The 25294-nt window shown below is 38.1% G+C and overlaps 1 protein-coding gene across 1 annotated transcript in view; it reads left to right on the top strand.

Moving 5' to 3' along the window:
- Window positions 1-371: 371 nt before the first annotated feature.
- The window catches only part of LOC136856965 (uncharacterized), a 197083-nt gene continuing 172160 nt past the window's right edge, over window positions 372-25294 (top strand). Inside the window, exons 1-5 of the mRNA XM_068231088.1 lie at window positions 372-400; window positions 823-913; window positions 15345-15550; window positions 17446-17538; window positions 17625-17675. Coding sequence (XP_068087189.1) covers window positions 832-913; window positions 15345-15550; window positions 17446-17538; window positions 17625-17675 — 432 coding nt within the window. The 5' untranslated portion in view covers window positions 372-400; window positions 823-831. The remainder of the gene's footprint in view (window positions 401-822; window positions 914-15344; window positions 15551-17445; window positions 17539-17624; window positions 17676-25294) is intronic.

The raw sequence follows: 25294 nt of genomic DNA, 5'->3' as shown, positions 1-25294 counted from the left end.
TCATTTTGGCAAATATCAACGAAAGTAACCTTTAAGATTAATCATTTTAACAGTATTAACCCATGTAATATTCTCCATAGCTCTAAATTACGATAAATCGGCAACCAAAGTCAATATATTTTCCATAAAGAAGTATGCATTTCTACCGCAAATAGGTCGGCCGCCAGCGCCACATGTCGAGTTGTGTACCTACTCCGATTACAGTACGTGGACCCGATTGTCAAGGCCGGTAAGGAGCTAGCTAGAGCGACGCATCAAGTCGGCCGTGCTATTATTAATGGTCCTGCTATTGGTCTCGCTAGCAATAGTCGATAGTGAATCGAATCCGGAGATCGATAACATGTGATGTTTGCGTCAAGCCTAAAGGCTGGCACCCGGTTAATTTAACATTTTGGTTAGGGTGGGTATCATCAGTAAATAGGGGAAATTGTCTTGCAGTATGCTGTTCTCATCATACTTAAGCTATTTCAATAGGCTCATATTATTGTCCACATCGTTCTGGTGTTCATTGAAAAAAGTGTTTGGATTCAAGTCAAGACATGCAATTCTTTAAATGCGTTGTCAGTTTTTGTATTCTTATCCAACTTGTTGCTGTTTACTTAATTTGGTATCAAGTCCAATAGGGGTTTACGTCGAATCAGTGCCAGTGGTCGCTTGGATGATATAAGTGTAGGAAGCACCGTAGTTTAGATTAGCACACTGAATTTCAATTTACATGAAAAGAGTTCTGACATTTGTAACTAACCTCTTTTGTGTGTTTTACGTAACCTCAAGTTAAGAAAACAGTCCTTATATATCTGTGTTTTTATATTTCATTTTCAGTTTACGAAGATGTCGGGGTCGGAAGTAGAGGCGTCTGTTAAATCTTGCATCCTCTCTAGAAAAGGAGGCATGCCACTGAGTGAAATTAATGGTAACCCTTATTTTTTACATTTTGGGTTACAAAACCATTGTAACTATTTTTAATTAGTGCTTACAACACACATTTCCCTCCCAATATTTTTGCTATTATTTTAAAACAGTCCTCCCTGGATAACATTTTTAAAAAATCTTTTCCCTCTTCTTTCTATCCTTCATATACCGTGATTCATGCCTAGCTGACTCTACTGTGTTTGCCATGTATAGACGGTGATACCCTTCCCATCTAAAGCTTAAGGCGTTTAGGGTGTGAGGAATGAGCATAAATTACATTCAAGACACTTTTGCAGCTACAGAAGTGTGTGAAATACCTGCCCTACCTATATTGGGTTTTCTCTAATCCCTTCTAGCTATATGTGCAACTTACAAGCATTCATGTCCATCAACATTTACCACATTTTAGAAATACAAGTTTATGTTCCCTTCCCCTCACTTTGCACATGTCATCTGCATTTAAAGAAGAGCCAAGCACATCATAGGTTGAAAGGCGTATTAATTTTTTAAACTTCCCACTGGTTTTATTCTAGTTTTAAGAGAACCCTTGTTATGCTGTAGGCTATTATTTAGTAGTGACATCTTGTTACTATTTTGTTATCATTGTGCTAATTTTATTTCAAAAGGGGTTACTCCGTTGATGTAGGGCCTATGTGAATTCAGAATGGGCTTCCAGACTTCAAGACTGTTATTGGTGTTAATATTAAAGACTTGTGTTTTTATGGTTATGTTGTAAATATAATTCACGTATATGCAGTAATTGTTTTTTATTTTATTACCAGACCAAAGTCATTATTAAGTTGTTTGTTGTCCAAATGTGCAAGTTATTTAGAGCTGGAAAATTACTTTTCACCACCACCACCACCACCACCGCCATCATTTTCCCGTATCAAGATGAAGTTCAGTTAGGGTAGGCAGTTACTTTGTATAAGAACTAGCTGCCAGTAACTAATTTCGAGATGGTCATAAATAGTATTTTATAGTATTGTTAAACAACATTGGCCTATATCTTATTTCTGTGAGGACAGTCGTCTAATTTCTACCTTTGTTCTGGAGAAATAAGTATCCCCAGAAATTTTGTGACTAATAATACATCTGACAGATTTCTTCTATTTCTTAACTTACGAGTCAATTTTTTAAATGTGCGGGACATTCCACAACAATTAAGAAAGATTGTGTAATGTGTTTTTACATGAAATGGAGAAAGTAATTCCTAATACTGTTTCATAGAATGGTTGAAATATCTCTCTGCTTGTCAAAAGTAATGCTTCTGAAATGTCTATGACCCATCGTGCTACAGTATGGTAAGGTAATGCACTTTTACCGCAAACCTCTTGCAGTCCTTCTTAACACTGCCTTGCATTGCGACCTCTAGCATATTCAGCTTTCAACCAGCTCCTCTGATCTTTCTTCAAAATCATTACACCTGTACTCCACGAGCACGCATTCCAAACTGCGTCCTTGTTGTTGAGGCTGCACACTTGCATGGTGTGTGGAGGGAGAGTTCATTAATATCAATCAATCAATCAATCAATACTGATCTGCATTTAGGGCAGTCGCCCAGGTGGCAGATTCCCTATCTGTTGCTTTCCTAGCCTTTTCCGAAATGATTTCAAAGAAATTGGAAATTTATTGAACATCTCCCTTGGTAAGTTATTCCAATCCCTAACTCCCCTTCCTATAAATGAATATTTGCCCCAGTTTGTCCTCTTGAATTCCAACTTTATCTTCATATCGTGATCTTTCCTACTTTTATAAACGCCATTCAAACCTATTCGTCTACTAATGTCATTCCACGCCATCTCTCCGCTGACAGCTCGGAACATACCACTTAGTCGAGCAGCTCTTCTTCTTTCTCTCAATTCTTCCCAACCCAAACATTGCAACATTTTTGTAACGCTACTCTTTTGTCGGAAATCACCCAGAACAAATCGAGCTGCTTTTCTTTGGATTTTTTCCAGTTCTTGAATCAGGTAATCCTGGTGAGGGTCCCATACACTGGAACCATACTCTAGTTGGGGTCTTACCAGAGACTTATATGCACTCTCCTTTACATCTTTACTACAACCCCTAAACACCCTCATAACCATGTGTAGAGATCGGTACCCTTTATTTACAATCCCATTTATGTGATTACCCCAGTGAAGATCTTTCCTTATATTAACACCTAGATACTTACAATGATCCCCAAAAGGAACTTTCACCCCATCAACGCAGTAATTAAAACTGAGAGGACTTTTCCTATTTGTGAAACTCACAACCTGACTTTTAGCCCCGTTTATCAACATACCATTGCCTGCTGTCCATCTCACAACATTTTCGAGGTCACGTTGCAGTTGCTCACAATCTTGTAACTTATTTATCACTCTATAGAGAATAACATCATCCGCAAAAAGCCTTACCTCCGATTCCACTCCTTTACTCATATCATTTATATATATAAGAAAACATAAAGGTCCGATAACACTGCCCTGAGGAACTCCCCTCTCAACTATTACAGGGTCAGACAAAGCTTCACCTACTCTAACTCTCTGAGATCTATTTTCTAGAAATATAGCAACCCATTCAGTCACTCTTTTGTCTAGTCCAATTGCACTCATTTTTGCCAGTAGTCTCCCATGATCCACCCTATCAAATGCTTTAGACATGTCAATCGCGATACAGTCCATTTGACCTCCAGAATCCAAGATATCTGCTATATCTTGCTGGAATCCTACAAGTTGAGCTTCAGTGGAATAACCTTTCCTAAAACCGAATTGCCTTCTATCGAACCAGTTATTAATTTCACAAACATGTCTAATATAATCAGAAAGAATGCCTTCCCAAAGCTTACATACAATGCATGTCAAACTTACTGGCCTGTAATTTTCAGCTTTATGTCTATCACCCTTTCCTTTATACACAGGGGCTACTATAGCAACTCTCCATTCATCTGGTATAGCTCCTTCGACCAAACAATAATCAAATAAGTACTTCAGATATGGTACTACATTCCAACCCATTGTCTTTAGTATATCCCCAGAAATCTGATCAATTCCAGCCGCTTTTCTAGTTTTCAACTTTTGTATCTTATTGTAAATGTCATTGTTATCATATGTAAATTGTATTACTTCTTTGGCCTTAGTCTCTTCCTCTATCTCGACATTATCCTTGTAACCAACAATCTTTACATACTGCTGACTGAATACTTCTGCCTTTTGAAGATCCTCACATACACACTCCCCTTGTTCATTAATTATTCCTGGAATGTCCTTCTTGGAACCTGTTTCTGCCTTAAAATACCTATACATACCCTTCCATTTTTCACTAAAATTTGTATGACTGCCAATTATGCTTGCCATCATGTTATCCTTAGCTGCCTTCTTTGCTAGATTCAATTTTCTAGTAAGTTCCTTCAATTTCTCCTTACTTCCACAGCCATTTCTAACTCTATTTCTTTCCAGTCTGCACCTCCTTCTTAGTCTCTGAGGGAGGGTGGGTATCTAAGCTACCTCAGGTACCTGGCTATGTTTCATGGCATTGTTACAGCATAGTTGCCACTATTAAAAAATCAACCCATGTAATTCTGAAGTGTGGCTGATGTGTACTGTATTTATATTGTGGAGCCAATTGGCTTCTCACTGAGCTAGCTGTGGCTCATATTAAAGCCAGTGTGTGTGAGAAAAAGTTATGTTCCTTGAGGTTTATATTCCAAGTAAAACTGCAGGTTCCAGGGGCTGTGATCAGGATATCAACAGCTACATAAAGCCACGATTTCACCGAGCTCGATAGCTGCAGTCGCTTAAGTGCGGCCAGTGTCCAGTATTCGGGAGATAGTAGGTTCGAATCCCACTGTTGGCAGCCCTGAAAATGGTTTTCCATGGTTTCCCATTTTCACACCAGGCAAATGCTGGGGCTGTACCTCAATTAAGGCCACGGCCGCTTCCTTCCCACTCCTAGCCCTGTCCTGTCCCGTCGTCGCCATAAGACCTATCTGTGTCGGTGCGACGTAAAACAACTAGCAAAAAAACAAGAAAGCCACAATTTTTTTCTTATAAACTAAAGCTGGTGTTTCATTTACCAAATCTAAGATCATTCTCCTATTTAACAAGTCTTCTGATTAGTCTTAGCCTCGAAGAACAATTCTGAATATTGTTTCTTTTTTGAATGGGTTCCTTATCATAAGTAACTGCAGTTGTGTGTCCCTCATCTGTTTTTAATTGTACATCAACCTTGGCATTCAATTGAAATTTAGAAGAGTTTCCTAATTGAGAACAGTACACTATTTTTTTTTTACGAAAAATATTTCGGGTCGCTTATGATATTAATGGATGAAGAATGCCACTGCTAAAACAATGGACAATTAAATCCAAAGAGTGATTTGTTATTACTACAATTACATTCATTTACAATGTATCTGCATTTAGGGCTGTCACCCAGGTGGCACATTCCCTATCATTTGTTTACCTGATCTTCCGTATATATAAAATAAGAGTTTTGTCTGTACATTGCTCAGAATTTCAAAAGAATGGTATTTCTGTATTGGTCATGTCCATAGTACCAAGGAAATGTACTTTTTACTTTTCCGTAATTTTCATCTGTCTATATGTATGTACACGCATCACAAGAAAACGTCTGAAGAGAATTTAATGAAAATCGGTATGTGAAGTCGGGGGATGAGCCACCACAATCTAGGCTATAAATCATTTTACTCGCACTGAGTGAAATGGTAGTTTAGGGGAAGGCCTAAAATTGAATTCTCAAATATTTATATTATTAGTGGTCCTATCAATAAACTAAAGTACCGGGCGAGTTGGCCGTGCGCGTAGAGGCGCGCGGCTGTGAGCTTGCATCCGGGAGATAGTAGGTTCGAATCCCACTATCGGCAGCCCTGAAAATGGTTTTCCGTGGTTTCCCATTTTCACACCAGGCAAATGCTGGGGCTGTACCTTAATTAAGGCCACGGCCGCTTCCTTCCAACTCCTAGTCCTTTCCTATCCCATCGTCGCCCTAAGACCTATCTGTGTCGGTGCGACGTAAAGCCCCTAGCAAAAAAAATCTAAAGTTTATAGAATTAAATTTCCGATCATTTGTCATACATTGTTACCTTACCGGCTTTGATAACACAGATATTCATGAATTTGTATTTTTGTTGCCAAGTCCATATCAATGCCGAGCCATGAGAAAATTGGTTAACAGAATTTAATGAAAGTTGATATGTAGAGTCGGGGAATAAGAAACTACAGTCTAAGTTATAAACAATTTTATTCGCCCAGTATCAAATTGTAGTTTAGGGGAAGGCACCTAAAATTTTTTGAATGCCTATGTTATTGGTCCTATCGAAAAGTACTACATAACAAAAGTTATAGAGAATACAATTTCCGACCATTTATGTTTTATTTAATTTTACCATACCTACTATGATAAGAGTGGTATTTCAGAGTCGGAAGAAAACTAAATGTGAAGGTCACCAATTTTGAAAGCGCATAACATTGATCAACAATAACATTACATTGATCATTGTTTGTGGTGATGTTCTTTGTCTCTTATGCTACCGCTCAACTCCGATAGATGGGATTACTGCTACGTACCGAGTACCGAGTATAACAGCCTGACTGAATATTGGTGGGAAATAGCTGGGGAGTTAGAAAACTTTCTTCTTTAGCATGTCATTCCTGTGGTTCATACTTTTTCTGATACCGTACTGCTGGTACTTAACTCACTGGTTCATCATAGTATTCCAGCTATTCGATCCCTACTCTGACATGCTGTTTTGAATGAGCAGTGTGCACTCTTAAGGCAGAGGCTCACTTAGTAGTAGTAGTAGTAGTAGTATGACCTGGTCTAGAATTACAATTTAGGCATATTCCAAATTATAGCACCACAATTCACTAAATAACTCAAAATTCAACCCTGAAAAGAGCCGTTTCTTAAAAATAGCTTCTTCCCATTCACTTTTATTAAATTCGGGCCGATGACCTTCGATGTTAGGCCCCTTAAAACGACAAGCATCATCATCAGCAAGCATTTATTAAATTCTACATTCATTTTATTCAAAATTAGCACTGAAACCCCTTCTCCTCTGGCTTGGAGGAAGAAATTGCCTCCAAATCAGATAGATTTTCCGCCGCCAGTGTAGTGAATTGAGATTTTCCGACCCATCGGTTACTCCTAGGAAACAGATTAGTAAAAGGGCATAGTTTTTGCCCTGGGACTCTCCACTATTCGACACACACCCCCCCCCCCCCCCATCCCCCCCTTCTGAAAAAGCACTAAGTGTGTTCACGGATCACTGCTGTCTGCGGCCTGGTCATTCCAGCTCTGGAACTTTGGACTGTTAGAGCGGCAGCATAGTACTGTTCATTAAAAAAATGTGTGTTTTTTAATTTGATCGAGTATTTCATATGAAAGCATTGCTTTTACTCGCGCCATTCCTTCTGACGTCATTGTAATGACCTATGTTCATTTCAGTTGGGAAAACCACTAAAACACTATTTCTGATGATGTAAACAGGCAGGTGGAGAGTGAGGTCTGCCATTATAATGCAATTCCCCAACCTGATTTTGACTGATGGTAGGCAAGCGGGCCTACCGTTACAATGAAAAAACCTAACACAGTCTTCATATGAGACAAGACGTTTGGTGATTTCTCTGTCCTGTTTCTAGGGTAATGTTAAGAGCTACGCAATTTAATACAGTCTTGCTCACAACCTACAATTCTGTATACAGTATAGAATTCCATAGCGAAGCACGGTTACATCAGCTAGTTTCTTAAATATTTTCAAAGAATTTGGAGATTTATTGAACATCTTCCTTTGTAAATTATTCGAATCCTTAATTCCTCTTCTTATGAACAAATTTTTGCCCCAGTTAGTCCTCTTGAGTTCCCACTTTATCTTTACATTATGCCTTTTCCTACTTTTCAAAACTCCATTCGAACTTGTTTCTCTACTAATGTTATTCCATGCCATCTCTCCGCTGATAGCCCAGAACATACCAGTTAATCATGCAACCCTTTTCCCTAATCCCAAATCTTGCCAGTTCAAAGACTACGACATTTTCATAACGTTATTCATTTGTCTGAAATCGCCCACAACAAACTGTTCTGCTTTCCTTTGGATCTTTTCCTGTTCTCATATCAACTAATCCTGGTTAGGTTCCTATACACTGAAATCATATTCTAATTGGGTTCTTATATGCCCTCTCCATTACTTTTTTACCACAATCCCCAAAATTTCCTCGTGACCATATGAAGAGATTTGTAACTCTTATTTTCAGCCTTATTAATGTAATTACGCCAATGGAGGTCTTCCCTTATATTAACAGTTAGGTACTTACAAAGTCCCCATGAGATACATTCTCTCCATCAACACAGTAAGTAAAACTGAGAGGACTTTTCCTCTTGGTGAAACTTGAAATCTGACTTCATCAAAATTTTTTGGGGTTGCTCACAGTCCTGTAACTTAATTACTTGATATACTATAACATCATCTGCAAAAAAGCCTTATCTGTGATTCCAGTTCTTTACTAACATCGTTTATATAATACTAGCTCATGTACCTGTGCTTCGCTACGAAATTCTCAGAAAGACTGTCTTTGTGGTTTTCTGAACTGAAGTCAATATAGATCATTACAATGACCTCAGAAGGAATGTCTCAATTAAAAGCAATGAAATGCTCGATCAAATGAAAAGCTGTACATTTTCTCACTTTTAACGAACAGTCCAAAGTTCCAGAGCTGGAATGACCAGGCTGCAGACAGCTGTGATCACTCAGTCAGTACCTCAGAGAAGGGTTTGAATAGCTGGAATGTTATGATGAACCAGTGTGTGTACGTACCAGTAGTATCAGAAAATTCATGAACCAGAGGATTGGCATGTTAAAGAGACTGCAGTTCCTTATTTCCCGATTTTACATACCGATTTTCATTATATTCTATTTACCCATTTTCTCATGGCTCGGCGTTGATATGGACTTAGCAAACAGAAATCCAAATTCATGATTATATCTGTTAACATAGCTGTTACGAGAAAAATGTATAAGACGTAATCGGCGATTTAATACTATACAGGGTGAACTTTAATAAAACCGACAAACTGCAGGGACTGATAACTGACTGGAAATGGAGGGAAAAGTGTCCTACGAACATGTGTCCGAAAATGGACGGTGTGCGTGCAACAACAACAAATAGTCCTGGAACACAGTACATAGCTGAATCGCATCCACGTCACTGCAGATGTTCAAAGTGGCTCCATGGGCTGTCATGCACGCGTTCAGACATATCATGGATTGCCTCACTCTTTCACGTGTTCCGGCCTCTAGCCGAATAGTGTCACAGGCGTCGTGAACACGCTGTTAAAGGGTCTGCACATCAGGAACTGGTTCAGCATACACAACGCATTTCAGATGTCCCCAGAGGTAACAATCCAGGGGGTTTAACTCCGGTGATCTAGGAGGCCATGCAACAGGACCTCTGCGTCCTATCTTCCGCCTGGGGAAGATGTTGAAGTGTTGGTGAAGTGTAATGCGGAAGTGGGGTGGTGCTCCATTATGCAGAAACCTGTCTTATTGCCAAAGGCACATTCTCTAGCAATCCAGGCAGAGTATTCTGCAGGAAGTCCAGGTATGTTCCTCCGTTGAGGCGTTGTGGAATAATAACTGGTCCAAGTATGTGGTCGCCAAGAATCCCTGCCCAAACATTCATGCTGAACCGATGCTGGTGAGATGCTTCAACCATTTCCCGGGGATTTTCTGTAGCCCACAGATGAAGATTATGCAGATTGACGATGCCATTTATGGTAAAGGTTGCTTTATCGGTAAAGAGGACTTGCGACAGAAATCCCATAACTGTGACGGCCTGGTGCAAAAACCATCGATAAAATCCTTCCCGTAGAGGGAAATCCGCTGCTGACAATCCTTGCACTCGTTGGAGTCATGCAGGATACATATAATCGTAGTCTGGCTTACACCATGTTGACGGGTTACTTGCCTGGAGCTTGTACTAGGGTTTGTCTCAATGTCCTGTAGAACCTGTTCCTCCAGATCTCGTGTACGCACAGTCTTGCAGTTTATCATAAAAACTTTCTGAAGTACATCAACAGTTGGATTACATAGTAAAAAAAAAAAATTTTCATGACAAGGTTTCTTACCGGAATGAAATCCACGCAACACAAACTCAAATTTTAATAAGCGTTTTAACACACACATATATATATATATATATATATATATATACACACACACCATATTTTAGTGTGTTTAACTTTATAAGTGTTTTATACTGTGGCCTATGTATTTTAATATGTTTAATGTACTCATGTCTAATGTACACTCAATAGGTTTTAGTTTAATGTAACCTTTACCACCACCTTTGATCATAGTCATTTTAACTTCACACTACTGCAATATATTTAATTTCCATACCCATTAGACATCCGGATGATCTAACATAACATCATCTTTGTGATTTTTTCTAATGGCTGTAAATAATTATATATTAGCTGATGATGACCATGAAAGGCTGAAACCGGTACTAATGTAAATCTATTTACAATAAATAAGTATTGATCGGTGGAACACTTTTCTTATCTATACACTGAATCCAATCAATACGGAAAATGAAATAATACACACAGTCCGCCACCTCCCTATACGTTCGTCTAGCTGAAAGGACCCATGATCACACAAACATGCAAAAATGGCTTGAAACGTGTGATGTGGTTGGTGTCTCTGAGGGTACTTGTTTTGGTATAGCTGTGCTGCCTCTCGACCGTTTCCATTGGCTTGGCCGTACACAAACACCGTCTCGGCTTGTTCCCGACATGAATACCGGACCAATCTGCTTCCGACAGTACGCTGATTCAATCACACTATCTGCAACAGAAGAAACACACTGCAAGTAGTCAGAGAAAATTTCATTTCTCAGTGCCAACTACCGTTCACAAATAATAAAGGTGTTCTTTAATCCACCTATTCAGTACTTTAATTTCCACTTATGGTGGTTACATAAACAGACTATCAGTTAAATGGGACATGTTTCGCCCTCAATTTAGGGCATCTTCAGCCTAAAAACAATCTTCAAGAGTACACATTATATTAATATGGAAGCTAAAAGTTTAGCCAGTTACTAAAATTCAGTACATAAAAATGTGATGCATAAAAATGTGAAAAATGATACATTATACAAACATGTTAATGGAAACACTGTCAATGATTAAACCATAAACTGTTTTGTCAGAGACTAAAACTTATTCCGTTAAAAATTCTAATTAAATTGGTTCATTTAAAATTGTTAGTGGTATACCAAAGTGACAGTGACATAATGCCAACGACATGAGGGCGTGAAACACAAGCACAAAAATGAATATCATAAATACAACATGTTCAAGGCTAAACTTTTAGCTTCCATATTAATATAAGGTGTACTCTTGCAGATTGTTTCTGGGCTGAAGATGCCCTAAATTGAGGGCGAAACATGTCCCATTTAACTGATAGTCTGTTTATGTAACCACTATAAGTGGAAATTAAAGTATTGAATAGGTGGATTAAAGAACACCTTTATTATTTTTGAACTGTAAATTTTCAATACGGATCAAAAATGAGATTTATAACATGTAATACGTGCCAACTACCGTTACAACGATGCATTTCCGGACAAGTTCATAGGACATTTTTTCCTCCATTTCCAGTCGGGAATAAGTCCCTGCAGTTTGTTGGTTTTATTAAAGTTCACCCTGTATAACTTTAGTTGTGTACTATTTATCGATAGAACCACTAATAACATAAATTAAATTGTAGGCCTTCCCCTAAACTATCATTTCACTCAGCGTGAACAAAATTATTTACGGCCTAGGTTGTAGCGACTTATTCCCCGACTTTGCATACCGATTTTCATTTAATTCTCTTCAGCTGTTTAATCGTGATGCGCGTACACACGTACACACACACGCGCGCGCGCGCGCACACACACACACAGAAATTACGGAAAATTACAAAGTGCAATTCCTTGTTATTGTGGACATGACCGATACAGAAATACAATTCTCTTTCAATTCTGAGCAATGTACAGACAAAACTCTTATTTTATATATAGATACATATACTGCCATGCAGAACCCCCATCTTTACCATTACAGGATCAATAGTCTTGGCTTCATGTAGCCACAACAGGTTAATAAAACAATATTTTATTGTCTCCATTCTTAGCTACAATATGTAACTTGTTTCAACACTTGTTTGTTCCTTCTCATTACTAACCATGAATATAAGAATTGGAGAGGAGCAAAACTATACTGTCAAATCAAGTTGCATGGAGATGGGAACATAAAAAGGAGCAGATAATAGAATCCTAACGCTATATAACTTAACGTAAAATATAGTGTAATACATTGTGTTACAGACCTTATAGTATGAAAGTACTTCTCTTTAAAAAAGGAAAACATCTGGCTGAACTGTAAAATAACCCATGTGGGTGGGGGACGCAGACAAAGAATACACCCACTTTACCCCTTGCCTGTCGTAAGAGGCTACTAAAATGGTGACCAAGGGATGATTGAATTAGAACAATGTGACTACTTATAATTAGTACCATCACGCGGGGACCATTATGGGTCGCCTTTAATTGGAGTAGTACCACTAGGTTAGGTACACAATAGGTTTGTAATTAGTAGCACCAGAGTGTGAATGAGTATGGGTTTTACAGTACTCATGAGTAGTACCACCATATTCGGAACACCACAGGCTTACGTTGCCTTGATTAGTACCATTGTGAGAAACAGCACAGGTCTGGGGGTTGCCTGCAATTAGTACCCACTTTGTGAGGAACACCACAGGATAGTACGAGTCCCTATGATTAGTAGACCTATGTGAGGAACACCATGGGTTTGCATTGCCTATGAGCGGTGCCATAATATGGGAAACACCATAGGTCTCGGTTACCTGTGTGTAATACCTTACCTGTGAGTAGTACCACAATATGTGGAACACCGTAAGTCTATATTGCTCATGATTAGTACCACTACTTTTCTAGTGGTAAGTACTATTATGAGGGGCCATTGACCTGGATTTTGGATCCTTTTAGACAACAAGCATCATCGATTCAGGATTATGCCCCTTGGTCAGTATATACTATTGTTTTAAGGTAGTTTCTGGAAAGGTGGGGCATTGTGGGTCGAATCCACTGATTATCTTAAGTTCGTAATCATTGTTCATCGTCCCTTTTTTAAAAATCTTGTCAGTGGATTCATTTTGGAATCGCTTTTAACTTTCCCTGTTTCGAGTTGGATACGCTGATTATCTTAAATTCATTCATTATCCAAACGTTTTGAATTCTGGTCAGTGGATGAGTTTTGGACTTCTAATTGTCATTACACTTTGTCTCATTTTGTACCATTAGGGGCCAATGACCTAGATGTTAGGCCCCTTAACAACAGGCATCATCATCCAACTGTAAAGTGAGAGGCAGACAGAGCTACCTATTATTTTGATTTTTCAGTTTTGATTAATGGCAGGAGGTATATCTGTGGTAACTTACGTTAGCAGATACTTCTCAACCGAGATTTATTATATGAAGGCTATGCTGAAAATTTTTAGCAGCCCATAAACCGTAATTCTGAGGACAATGGGATTCTTTTCATTTGAAAGAGCGCTGTTTCTCGACCTTGGAACATGCGTGCATAACCCCTCCCAGCGGTGGTTCCTCCACAGTGTGGGAAGAAAGCACAGGCAGTGCTGAGTCAGACACAGTACAAGATGGATCTGTCGCGTCGCGATTTTTGGGCAATGACTTTTTATGATTATAAAAAGAATTTAATGCCGAAGAATGCCATTCTTCTTTCCTGCGTTTTTTTTTGTTGAGGCTTCCCCTTCTAGGGCAACAGTTGGAAATTGGTTTTGCAAGTTTTCAAGGAGTCGGCAATCAATTGAAGATGAACCTCGTCCCGGTCGCTCAGCAACAGTTGTGACTCGGGAAAACATTGATGCTGTGAAGATAATGATCAAAGAAGATCCACATCTTACATTTTGAGACATTGAAGGGACCCTAAATATTGGGTCAACAGCAGCGCAAACCATCATTCACAATTATTTAGGCCTTACCAATAGATGTGCCCGTATGGTGCCACATTCCCTGACAGAAAGCCAAAAGGAGGCGAGCGTGGACTGATGACTTTTCATGCTAGAATCAGTAGAGGGCCAAGGCACCTACAATATCATCACAGGTGATGAAACATGGGTCTACCATTATGACCCTGAAACAAAAAGACAGTCTTCTGTGTGGTGCTTTCTAGGGGAGGAACCACCCACAAAAGTTTGAAGTCGTAGCTGTGGAAAGAAGATGGTGGCATCTCACCTCTGACCTTGGACACACGTCGTACAGTCAATGCTGAATGGTACGTGATTGATTGTTTTCCCAAAGTCCTTGCCACATGAACGTCACAGTTCCCAAAATCCAAAGTGGGCACCTTCTGCTGTATCAAGACAATGCATCTGCGCACAGGGCTGCCAAAACAATGGACTTTTTGGAAAAAGAAGTGTGGATATTACTTCATCCCCTCTATTCACCTAACCTGTCCCCATGTGACTTCTTTCTGTTTCCCGAGACCAAGGACAAAATTTGTGGGTAGCGGTTTTTGTCAGATGAAGAGGCCATTGCAGCGTACGAGAGTGCTCTAAGTGACATCCCGAAAGAAGTTTTCTAAGTGGTTTCAGGGAATGGAAATCTGTATGCGGGCAAATAGAGAGTATTTTGAAAAGTTGTAATTGTTGGTTTTGCAAATAACCAAGCTCGATAGCTGCAGTCGCTTAAGTGCGGCCAGTAACCAGTGTTCAGGAGATAGTGGGTTCGAACCCCACTGTCGGCAGCCCTGAAGATGGTTTTCCGTGGTTTCCCATTTTCACTAAGGCTATGGCCGATTGCTTTCCACTCCTAGCCCTTTCCTGACCCATTGTCGCTGTAAGACCTATCTGTGTAAGTGCGACGTAAAGCAACTTGCAAAAAAAAAAAAGTTTTGCAGATAAATTTTTTCTCACATTCTACTAAAATCTTTCGGTATAGCCGTTGTATAATACCTAGGAGATTTTCATTGGAATATTATTACAAAAGCTATGATTTAGCTATATTATTTTATCAACCTCATTAATAAGTAAACAGTATTTCACATGGAACCTCTTTACTTTTAATTACTTGTAATGGTTCATGTTTCTTAAAATCATAATAAAGGATGTGATGTGTGTTCATTAATTCTGAGCAATCCAATTTTGGTAGAATTCTTGCCATGTGATTGTCACAGAATCTTCCCTTTTAGAGAGTTGAGCCTTACCTGTCAGTGAAAAACAGAAATCTCGGGTTTGAACCCTATGTATTAAACATTTTACAGAAATATGCATGGAATATTTGTACATGTTAAATTATCATCTTGAAACAATTACAAAATATGTATTTCTTCTCTTTTGCCAGATGACTACAAAGAACTTGTTGGAGAGAATATCCCATATACTAAGTTGGGTTATGAGAATCTTGAGAAGTATCTGTCATCTCTGATTGGCATTCAGATAGTAAAAAACAGAGATGGAAGCACAGTACTTAAAGTCCATGATGACAAAACAGCACATATTGCAGCTCTTGTGGACAAGCAGAAACCTACAAGCAGTAGACCAAAGAAGGTTTGTTGCACTTCCTTCTTTTACTTTTGACATCTGACACATTTTGCATTCCTTCACCTCTTCCACACTGAGAAAAAAATCTGCATACCATACTAGAAAAACAATTTTATTGATATTACAAGGTATAAAACAATAAATACAAACTTTGTTGATTACAAAGTTATTAAAATCCATGCTGTTGGAACTAAGGAACTTTGCTTTATAACAACAGCACACTGCTTTTAAAACTATGTGGTGGCCCCACTGCCGAACTGTGTTAGTTACTCTCAAGATAAGGATGACATAAAAGTGTCTCTAGGAAGAAAATGAATTCTTAATAATGTTATTGGCTTTACATTCCACTAACTACTTTTACGATTTTCGGTGAGGCCGAGGTGCCGGAATTCGGTCCCACAGGAGTTCTTTTATGCGCCAGATAATCTACCGACACGGAGCTGATGTATTTGAGCACCTTCAAATACCACCGGACCGAGCCAGAATCAAATCTGCCAAGTTGGGGCCAGAAGGCCAGTGCCTCAACCGTCTGAGGTACTCAGCCTGGTCAGATTACTTCTTATTGAGAATTCTAGTATGATGTATTCTATCTGCGTTCTTCTTCTTGCCACCGGGCGAGTTGGCCGTGCGCGTAGAGGCGTGCAGCTGTGAGCTTGCATCCGGGAGATAGTAGGTTCGAATCCCACTATCGGCAGCCCTGAAAATGGTTTTCCGTGGTTTCCCATTTTCACACCAGGCAAATGCTGGGGCTGTACCTTAATTAAGGCCACGGCCGCTTCCTTCCAACTCCTAGGCCTTTCCTATCCCATCGTCGCCATAAGACCTATCTGTGTCGGTGCGACGTAAAGCCCCTAGCAAAAAAAAAAAAAAAAAAAATCTTCTTCTTGCTGGGTACACGAAGTAAACAGAAATAGAGCTGTATGTTGCAGAGAGATTATCCTTTACCTGGAAACATAATCCAACGCTATAACAGCTGCATTTAATTTCAAACAACTTTTGATAGAAACATTCATCAGTATCACAACTTGTAAATGCTTTTAGGTAACCAAAATGAATAAATAAATAATAAATAAATACATTACTGTTTTGTACTTACCATATTTTCCAGTTTCCAGTGCTACTCTTCCCAAAGCTTTTTAAGGACAGTGGCATTTTTGTGTAGCTCATGTAATGAGTTCTATAAGGCTTCTCTTTTAAACAGTGCTGACACAAATAATTCATCCATTTTCAAGTCAAAAGTTACGCAAAATGTACATTAAGTACAAAAACAAGTTCACGTTTCTACCTGGATAGAAGCGTGGGAAAACAGCCCAGTTAGTTCGCTAGGATAAATGCTTGGCGACTACCCAGGGAGCCAAGCCAAGCACTCGGTGTGGCCACTTCCATTCATTCTCGGGAGTTTGTTTGCTTAGATGAATCATCCAAGTGACTATCCTCCATGTAGGCTCTAAGCAAGCCACCTCTGGTGCGGACGTAGCCTAAGAAAAGGCTATGAGGCCATTTGCTCGGGAGTCTAGAAGAAACTTTTGTATGACTAAAAGCAGGGGTGTGTCGGTTCTGATGAGTATGGCACAGTTGCCTCCATGGCAAATTGCAAAGGATGCAGGTCTGTGTTGAGAGTAGAATTAACTTTTGAAGGAAATAAGCAGTATTGGTGAATTTCACCCTTTCATAATCTGGAAGTTTCCAGAATGTCTTGCTGGTACACATGGTTATTGTTCTAATCAGTTGCTGCAAAGATATTAAAAATATTAATCACAATCCATGAAACATAACGGTAATCCACATCCCTTTTCAAAACTGGAATTTGTGCAACTGAAGTCAGAACTAGATAATATACATTACATTTTTATGTATTATTGTAATGATTGTATGATTAAAATAACGTTTCTCTTCCTCAGAAATCGACTTATACTGCAACTGGAAAAATGACGAAACACAAGCAAAGGATGTTGAACTACGACAGATCTTCCTTTCCCAACCAACACTACAGGGTATAATCATCTTTTACTCTTGTAGTCTTATAATCTGTTTTCAGAAGATCACTTATGTGAAATGTATTATTGGTATTTGTTCACAGAACAATTGTGGCAATGCTTGGGTACCGTGGATGGGAAGACCAAATTTTCAAGTGAGTTAATATCATCTGTATTAACAATAAGATATAGTCTGTAACTCTAGAATAAGATTAGGTGTAATAAGGTCCTAACCTATGAAAAAGCATATTTTTCCGTTCATGTGTAGATTCATTGAAGGAGAAAACTGTGATCATTTGCATTAATAGAGCCTTGGTATTGGAGTTTTATATTGCATAGTTTTACATAATTTATTGCCTAACTTGCAAAATTTTCACCATCAGAATGTTGGTCACTAGGGTATGAGAGGTGGTGGTATACAATTTCTAATCACTAGATTGTGTGCCAAAAGCCTGCATTCAATTCATATAGAGTGGGGGCACATGACACTGTTGATTGTGATTTGTCTGTCGGATGGAGACGTTCAGCCAAGAGCAGACTGCTTGATGATATATACAGTACAGGGTGTATCAGAACTATACAGACAAAAAAAGAAGGGATGCTCTTTATGTTATATTAAGAGCAATGGTGCAATCGGATTGGTAGAGAAAATTTTTCTTTTTGAGAAAATGAAGTTACTTTGTTACTTCTGGGCGCGTGATTAAAATTGATGAACATGGTATATTTGCTATGCCAGAGAGCCAGCTGCTGCCTGTTGCTGTGCATCAGAGGAGGGAAGGGAGGAAGGGGAAGTAGGAAACAGAGGTAATGCTCAGTGAGAATGCACAAGTTTCTGCATAGTGCATAGCTGCATAGTGAAAAGATTTTCTATGCATTACCTTCCAATTACTTGTTGTTAATAGTAAGAGTATAAGAATGTACAACAAATAATAAACCATATTACCGAATTCAAACTTAACATTTAAAGAATTGTGGAAATAAAGATTTGGACCCCTTTGGACAACAAGCATCGTCCCAGAAAATAAGGCATTGAGAGTCGGATCCACTGATTGCTTCGGGTTCATGGTCATTTTTTCATCACCATTCGTTTTAGATTGTAGTCAGTGGATACATTTTGAAGTTTTAATTATTTCATTTTGTTGCACATCATATTATTAGGGGCCGATGATCTAGCTGTTAGGCCCTTTAAATAATAATAATAATAATCATCATCATCATCGTTCAGTAATGCAGTATATGAAAGGTGACACTTAACTCTTCCTACTGCACCATTCCGAGTTCAAATCTTGCAACGTTCAAGAAAAATCCACAGCTAATGTCCCACGGATTACAGCAAAAAAAAAAAAAAAAAAAAAAAAAAAAAAAAAAAAAAAAAAAAAAAATTAAATGTGAATTCGAATGAGAGTTATTCAGTGCAATGCTTCCATTTACGCTAGACAAGTTTTACGGACGTTTCAGATTTATATCAACCGCAGAATCAGCAAATGTTTACTAGCTATGCCATAATATGAATTTATGTACTAATATTATAATACCGGGCGAGTTGGCCGTACGCGTAGAGGCACGCGGCTGTGAGCTTGCATCCGGGAGATAGTAGGTTCGAATCCCACTATCGGCAGCCCTGAAAATGGTTTTCTGTGGTTTCCCATTTTCACACCAGGCAAATGCTGGGGCTGTACCTTAATTAAGGCCACGGCCGCTTCCTTCCAACTCCTAAGCCTTTCCTATCCCATCGTCGCCATAAGACCTATCTGTGTCGGTGCGACGTAAAGCCCCTAGCAAAAAAAAAAAAATAATATTATAATCTATAAATAATAATAATGAATGTTACCTTCAACATTTCTCAAGTACAGAATATCTATTTCTCTTCTAAATATAAATGTAAAAGTATACTTTGTCGCAAGGCAGCCTCTTGTGAGAGGAAGTATTTCATAAAATAAATAAATATTCAAAAATATAGAATATGATGGGTAGATTAAATCTATCTGAAGCTCGAATATTTATCAATTTACATTAATATTCCTTTAAAAGCATTGGTTGAATATCATCCTCTCCATCTTAACTGTCACAGCGTTCAACGAAAAAAAAAATCTTAATCTCAGCTTCTCTCTAAGCTTCTGATTTTAAAATTAAATATATAATTCCTCTCATATAACGCCTGTTGCTCACGGTAAAATTTTCTGTCAAATTTATTGTACAATAATTTAATTTTCTAAAATTTCTGTTGCTCACAGTCAAATTCAAGTTTTATAAAACCTTTGATAAAGCTTTTCATAAAATAGGACATGTTCTATTCCATAAAATTAATTTTACGAAACGAACCAATCGGCGAAGCTGACATCACGATGATGCTGGCGCTACGTCGTGAGAAGATTGTGAAGCTCGACTGTAAACAAACACTTCTTTCTAAAATGGCAGGATCCGGGTGGACTAAGGAAGCTGTTAGTGTTTTACTGGAGGAATACCAGAAATATCCTTGTTCGTACGAAGTTAAAACGCCACTTTACCACAACAGAAATGCAAGAAAAGAGGCAGAAAACACAATTGCCGAATTCCTATAGGAATGCTGGTCTTCTAACCTCAACTAATTTTCGACCAAGGACAGCAATCCTCTACCTTCTTCTCTTTTCTTGATCCAATCCAGAGTCCAGCATTTCCTGGCATTTCTTTTCTTCCTTTTTACCACTGTACAACATATAATTGCAGCTAAAGCATCAAGTTTTGCTTTGTTTGTTGGAGCTATACTCTCAAACACACTGTAAGTTGAACAGTTAATTCTTGGTTTAAAAGTTTATCAATAGATGGCAGCATATACACATCTAAGTTCAGAAGTGAGTTCATAGATGGCCATCCTGATGCTTCCACGGATTTTATAAAATAATTTTACCGTGAGCAACACAACTTGTTTTCACCAAATTTTTATAAAATTAATTGTACAACAAATTTTACGAAACATTTTACCGTGAGCAATAGGCATAAGTCTTCATAGATTGGAATTATTTAAATAAAATTATCCTATCTTGACCCATATTGTTTCTCACGTCTTTGAGGATTAGGCTTCTTATTAACACGTTGGGTGCCACGTGCCGCCATATGGCGTCACGGTGGTCTACAAATTTGAGATGGCGTGACGCCATATGGCGGCACACCGTTCTTGAAATCAGAGTTGGCGTGACGCCATATGGCGGCACAGTTGAGTTTCAGACGATGCGCCGTAGATAATCAGCTGTGACATCTATGCGCGTAAAATTGGTACTACGTGAAGGGCGAACTTCAGGGTCTATTCCAGCTATGTATTTTTACTGTATGCCACCATGTGGCGCCACAGTATTCTTCCGAAGCCACTGACTGGCCAGTGGTCTTTGTCACAGGTGAAAGCGCGCCAGGCTTTGTTTATTCCTCGTTTACGTACGTATTATCACTCAGTTTATATAGTTGTGCAAAAATATAAAAAATTGAAGATATTGGTAATAATCTTACGAGGGAACACATACATGTGTTACACTCGGATTCGGTTGAAATTTGGTAGGAATATTCGTGGGAGGCAGTAGAATGCCAAGGTGAAAACTGCATGTACCCAGCACAAGTTTAAACGCCAAAATTGAGCAAATAAATAGTCATAAAATTAGAAGTACCACGGGAGTATCGGGGTGTGGCGGAGAGGTAGGGAGGAGCGAAACATCGGACGTGAACCAACCGGGCTGCGTCGAGCTGCGCCAGCAGCCAGGTAGCGTACAGTTAGCGCGTTTCCCTTAACTTCCCGATCAGATGTGCAAAACGTAAATATGAATACAGCACATGAAACAAGTGTACAAAGGACGATGTTTGAACAACGATGCCAATAAGGTTTGAAAAATTACAACGAGTAACAAGAACTCGGGCATGCCGAGACGCATATTTTCATTGTTTAGAGTTATCAGAAAACTGTTCACAACAATATGTAATGCAATATAAGTACTTGTTTTGCATTTTACTAGGTTTTCATAAATATTGCGTTAATTTGAATTAGGAAATAAATATCCCGTATTGGAAATTCGTATTGAACATTCCATGTCAAAAAATTCTGTGACACCATATGGCGTCACGCTATATTTCATCTTTCCTAAAAATTGATGTGACACCATATGGCGTCACGCATGACCATGGTATGGTGAGATAAAATTTACTTAGTACATCATATAAATACATCCCAAGATTATATAAACAGTCTACAACGCGTACAATTGCTTTGGCACCAGCGGAATGCAATTCAAAAACATGCCTGGCACCAGTGGAATAGTGTGCTACAATCGGCTCGGCACTCAACGTGTTAAAGTACTGTATTAAAAATTCAAAAGCTTGTTATGTCAAAAGTAAATTATTTGAATAGAATGTTTGAAATGTTTAAAATTCCACATTATAGGATATAAAATATTTTTGATTCCAGTATTAAGAACGATTACTTTAATTTTTTTTCATATCAAATGTATGCAGTTAAATGTACACAATCAAGCATACACAGAATAAGATCAGTTTCAAATATGTAGCTTCCAATGGCTACCTACCATAATATATTAATAAAAAACCTAATCATAAACTATTATATTCAAAATATCTTCTCTGGAAATAGATGAAATTACCCTAAATAGATTCAATAGTTTCATTGTCAGGTTGCAATTATGTCTTATCTCATAAAATTCAATCATTTTATTACAAGTTTATAAGGACTACCATGGATGAAATTTCTAACTCCACACTAGTGATAGACTGCCATAAAGACACTAAGATTGTATATCCTATTAACATCCTGTTATTTTAGCTTAAATCATTTTAAACCATGTACATAATATGTAATTCTCTTCAAAATTGCCATATGAGAATTGATTATAGGTTATTGGAATTAATTTTGGTAACCAGTATCTGTTTTTAGCTCACCAGTTAATTACCAAGTTGCCATTTACTACGTGATATGGATTTTTCAATATTTAAACGTCATTACTATCACTCAATCTAACATTGATCCACATTTGCTTTACTTAACTACTAATTATTTAATCACATATGAAAACTCTTCATCATATGTCTTCACATCATAATTCATCAACTACTTTCTTTTATACAACATTATTCCATCAATTCATATTCCCTTTCTCATATTTTCTTCATATATTTATACTGCACCATATGCCAGTATTACTTATTTGATTCTACGTAATCCATAATTAAAATATCACTTCATGGATCAGCAACTAAATCATATGTCTAACAATACGCATCTTACTTATTCACATATATTCATATTTAACCTGTACTGGCTTATAATTGGCAATAAGTGGTCAATATTTACGAACTTAGTAACCTAAGACTTTTTATTAACATATATCACGCTAAATTCTCATCAAAACTTCCTGTTTTTGGCATGGTTTATTGAAAATTATTGCTAATATAACACTTCTCTGACATATGTTCACTTTCCTACCTTAGGATGTACTTAAATTATCTGAAAACTATCTGTGACCTTCCTTAATACATCACCATTGAATCACTCGCGTAGAAACTACATGTTATTAAACATATCACGAAGGTATAACGACCTATTCCTTCCGAAAATAATCAGTCAACAACTACCTTCTACAAGGAAAAACATAAAATGATTTTAAAATAAATTGTGAAACTTATCTTATTCTGTGTCTGCCTGCTGCTGGGATTGCTGTTTGTTCTGCTACATCCTCCTTTGTACAGGTTCTCCTTTGGTTAACGGCTCAGTCATCTGACATTCTCAGGAAGTGTGCTTATACCTGCGGGTGATGTCGGCTGGAGTCCATCAGTCGCCAATCCCATGCTTGATTTAGTGAACCATCATGTCGATCTCTTGCGCATGCATGAAAAATACATTCAAAGATAATATTAACATCATCTTCCTGTTAGTTGCAAAGCCTTCTTGTACTATTATTTTGTTTTATACACCCAAATGTAATGTCAACTCGTATGCTATGTACAGATTACCAATATGTCTGTCGTGGCTTATGATCGTCTGTCTCAAATGCTTGCGTGCTTCATATTTCATCTAAAATTTCTTAAATATTGCATGCACGGAAATATATTCTCGCAATGACTTCGGTTTTTACCGACATATTTGATATTTTAACTTTAAAATATGTTATTTTTTCTACAGGATTACTCTACCGATCTTCACACCTGCCTTTTTCAAAATCTGTTCTCTCTTGTTCTTTCTGTTGACTCTAACAATTTCCGATGGTACGTTTTATCTCGTTTACGGCCACTATGATTCCAATTGCTTGTATCATTTGACTTGTATTTTTCTGCTGTTTAACATACGAACTTTTTAATGTTATTCACGGCAAATGATGACTTTTAAATTTCGTATTTTGGTAATCAGGACAATGAAATGGCACACTACTCTTCAAGACCTCACTTTAGAACATTATGAACAGAAGCCATTTTGTGGCCAAGTTTCTAAAAAATTACCATATTTTCTCGCATAATTAATGCCCTTGCATAATTTATGCATCCCAATATTTTTGGGTGCAAAGTGGAGAAAAAGAAATGTTCATGTATTTGATGCTCCCACAACTTTGAACATCCATCACATAGCTCCGGATGCGTTTTGAAATAAAGATGTCAACTACTCAAGTAGCAGTTTTCCTATTGCAAAAGCGGACATTCCAAATACAGGGCACGTGCTGTTATTAGCTGGCAGGAAATCCCACTGCACTTGTTCAGTGAGAGAATCAGCCCATAAGTGACTAGTGACGCTCTATTCCAGTCTGAAACAAACATATTTTACGAGTGTTTTGGGTACGGGACATTCTGTGATCTCAAAATTGTTTGTTAGTCCACAGTGAGCAAGTATTCAAGTAATACTGCATCATACAAACTCGTGGTGATCAGTTACGCCAAAACATACGGGAATAGGGTAGCAGGCCACAAGTATTCAATGTCCAAATGCAACGTTCGCTACTGCGGTAACAGAGAAGTGCACTTCAAGCGACCAACAAGTCTCGTTAAGCATTTTGCGGACCAAAAAGCGACAAGTTTCCGCAAGTAGAGGAGGATCTGCTTAAATATATGATTTCGTTGTGCAATGTTGGATAAGCTGTTTCTCACAAAATGCTGTATTTTAAAGAATGAGAAATAGCCGCTGCACATGGAATCAGTGTCTCAGATTTGAAGGTTAGCCCAGGCTTCATTAATTTTATGAAGAGAAATGGACTTTCTCTTCGATGAAGAACAACATTATGCCAGAAAATGACGAATGATTTCAACCATTTGCATCACTTTGTGATTCATTGTTTGAGGGGCCTTTCTCGTAGACAGTCAAGATTTTCTTCTGAAGACGCAAGAGCAAAGTTCTCTGCAAAACCTACAGAATTTCACCTTATTTTGTTGACACGGCATAAGCCCAAAAGCCTATCTCATGTCTACAGTTTCCATATGCCACAAAGTTGAACAATCGATAAGAAAGGAACATAGAGTGTTATCGTACACGCTACCAGAAGTAAAAATGGGTTGAACCAGTTGTGTTTATATTATATGTGATGTATCTTTTAAATGTAAATGAACTGTAAATAATTTTGAAATATCTGAATTCCTTGAATAATTTATGCATTCGAAGTTTTCGCCTAATTTTTCGACAAAAAGTGTGTTAATTACGCCGAAAAATATGGTATTTCCTTCAAAGGACAAGATTTACTAAAAGTTGCCAATTTAATAGTGCATTGAGCACTTTCAAAACTCTACTCCAACTCTTTTACTCACCTTTGCATTTTAATCC

Source organism: Anabrus simplex, chromosome 1 (assembly GCF_040414725.1).
Source record: "Anabrus simplex isolate iqAnaSimp1 chromosome 1, ASM4041472v1, whole genome shotgun sequence".
In the NCBI taxonomy this organism is placed as follows: domain Eukaryota; kingdom Metazoa; phylum Arthropoda; class Insecta; order Orthoptera; family Tettigoniidae; genus Anabrus; species Anabrus simplex.
The sequence above is the reverse complement of the archived record's forward strand: the minus strand, read 5'-3'. Positions and strand labels throughout refer to the sequence as shown.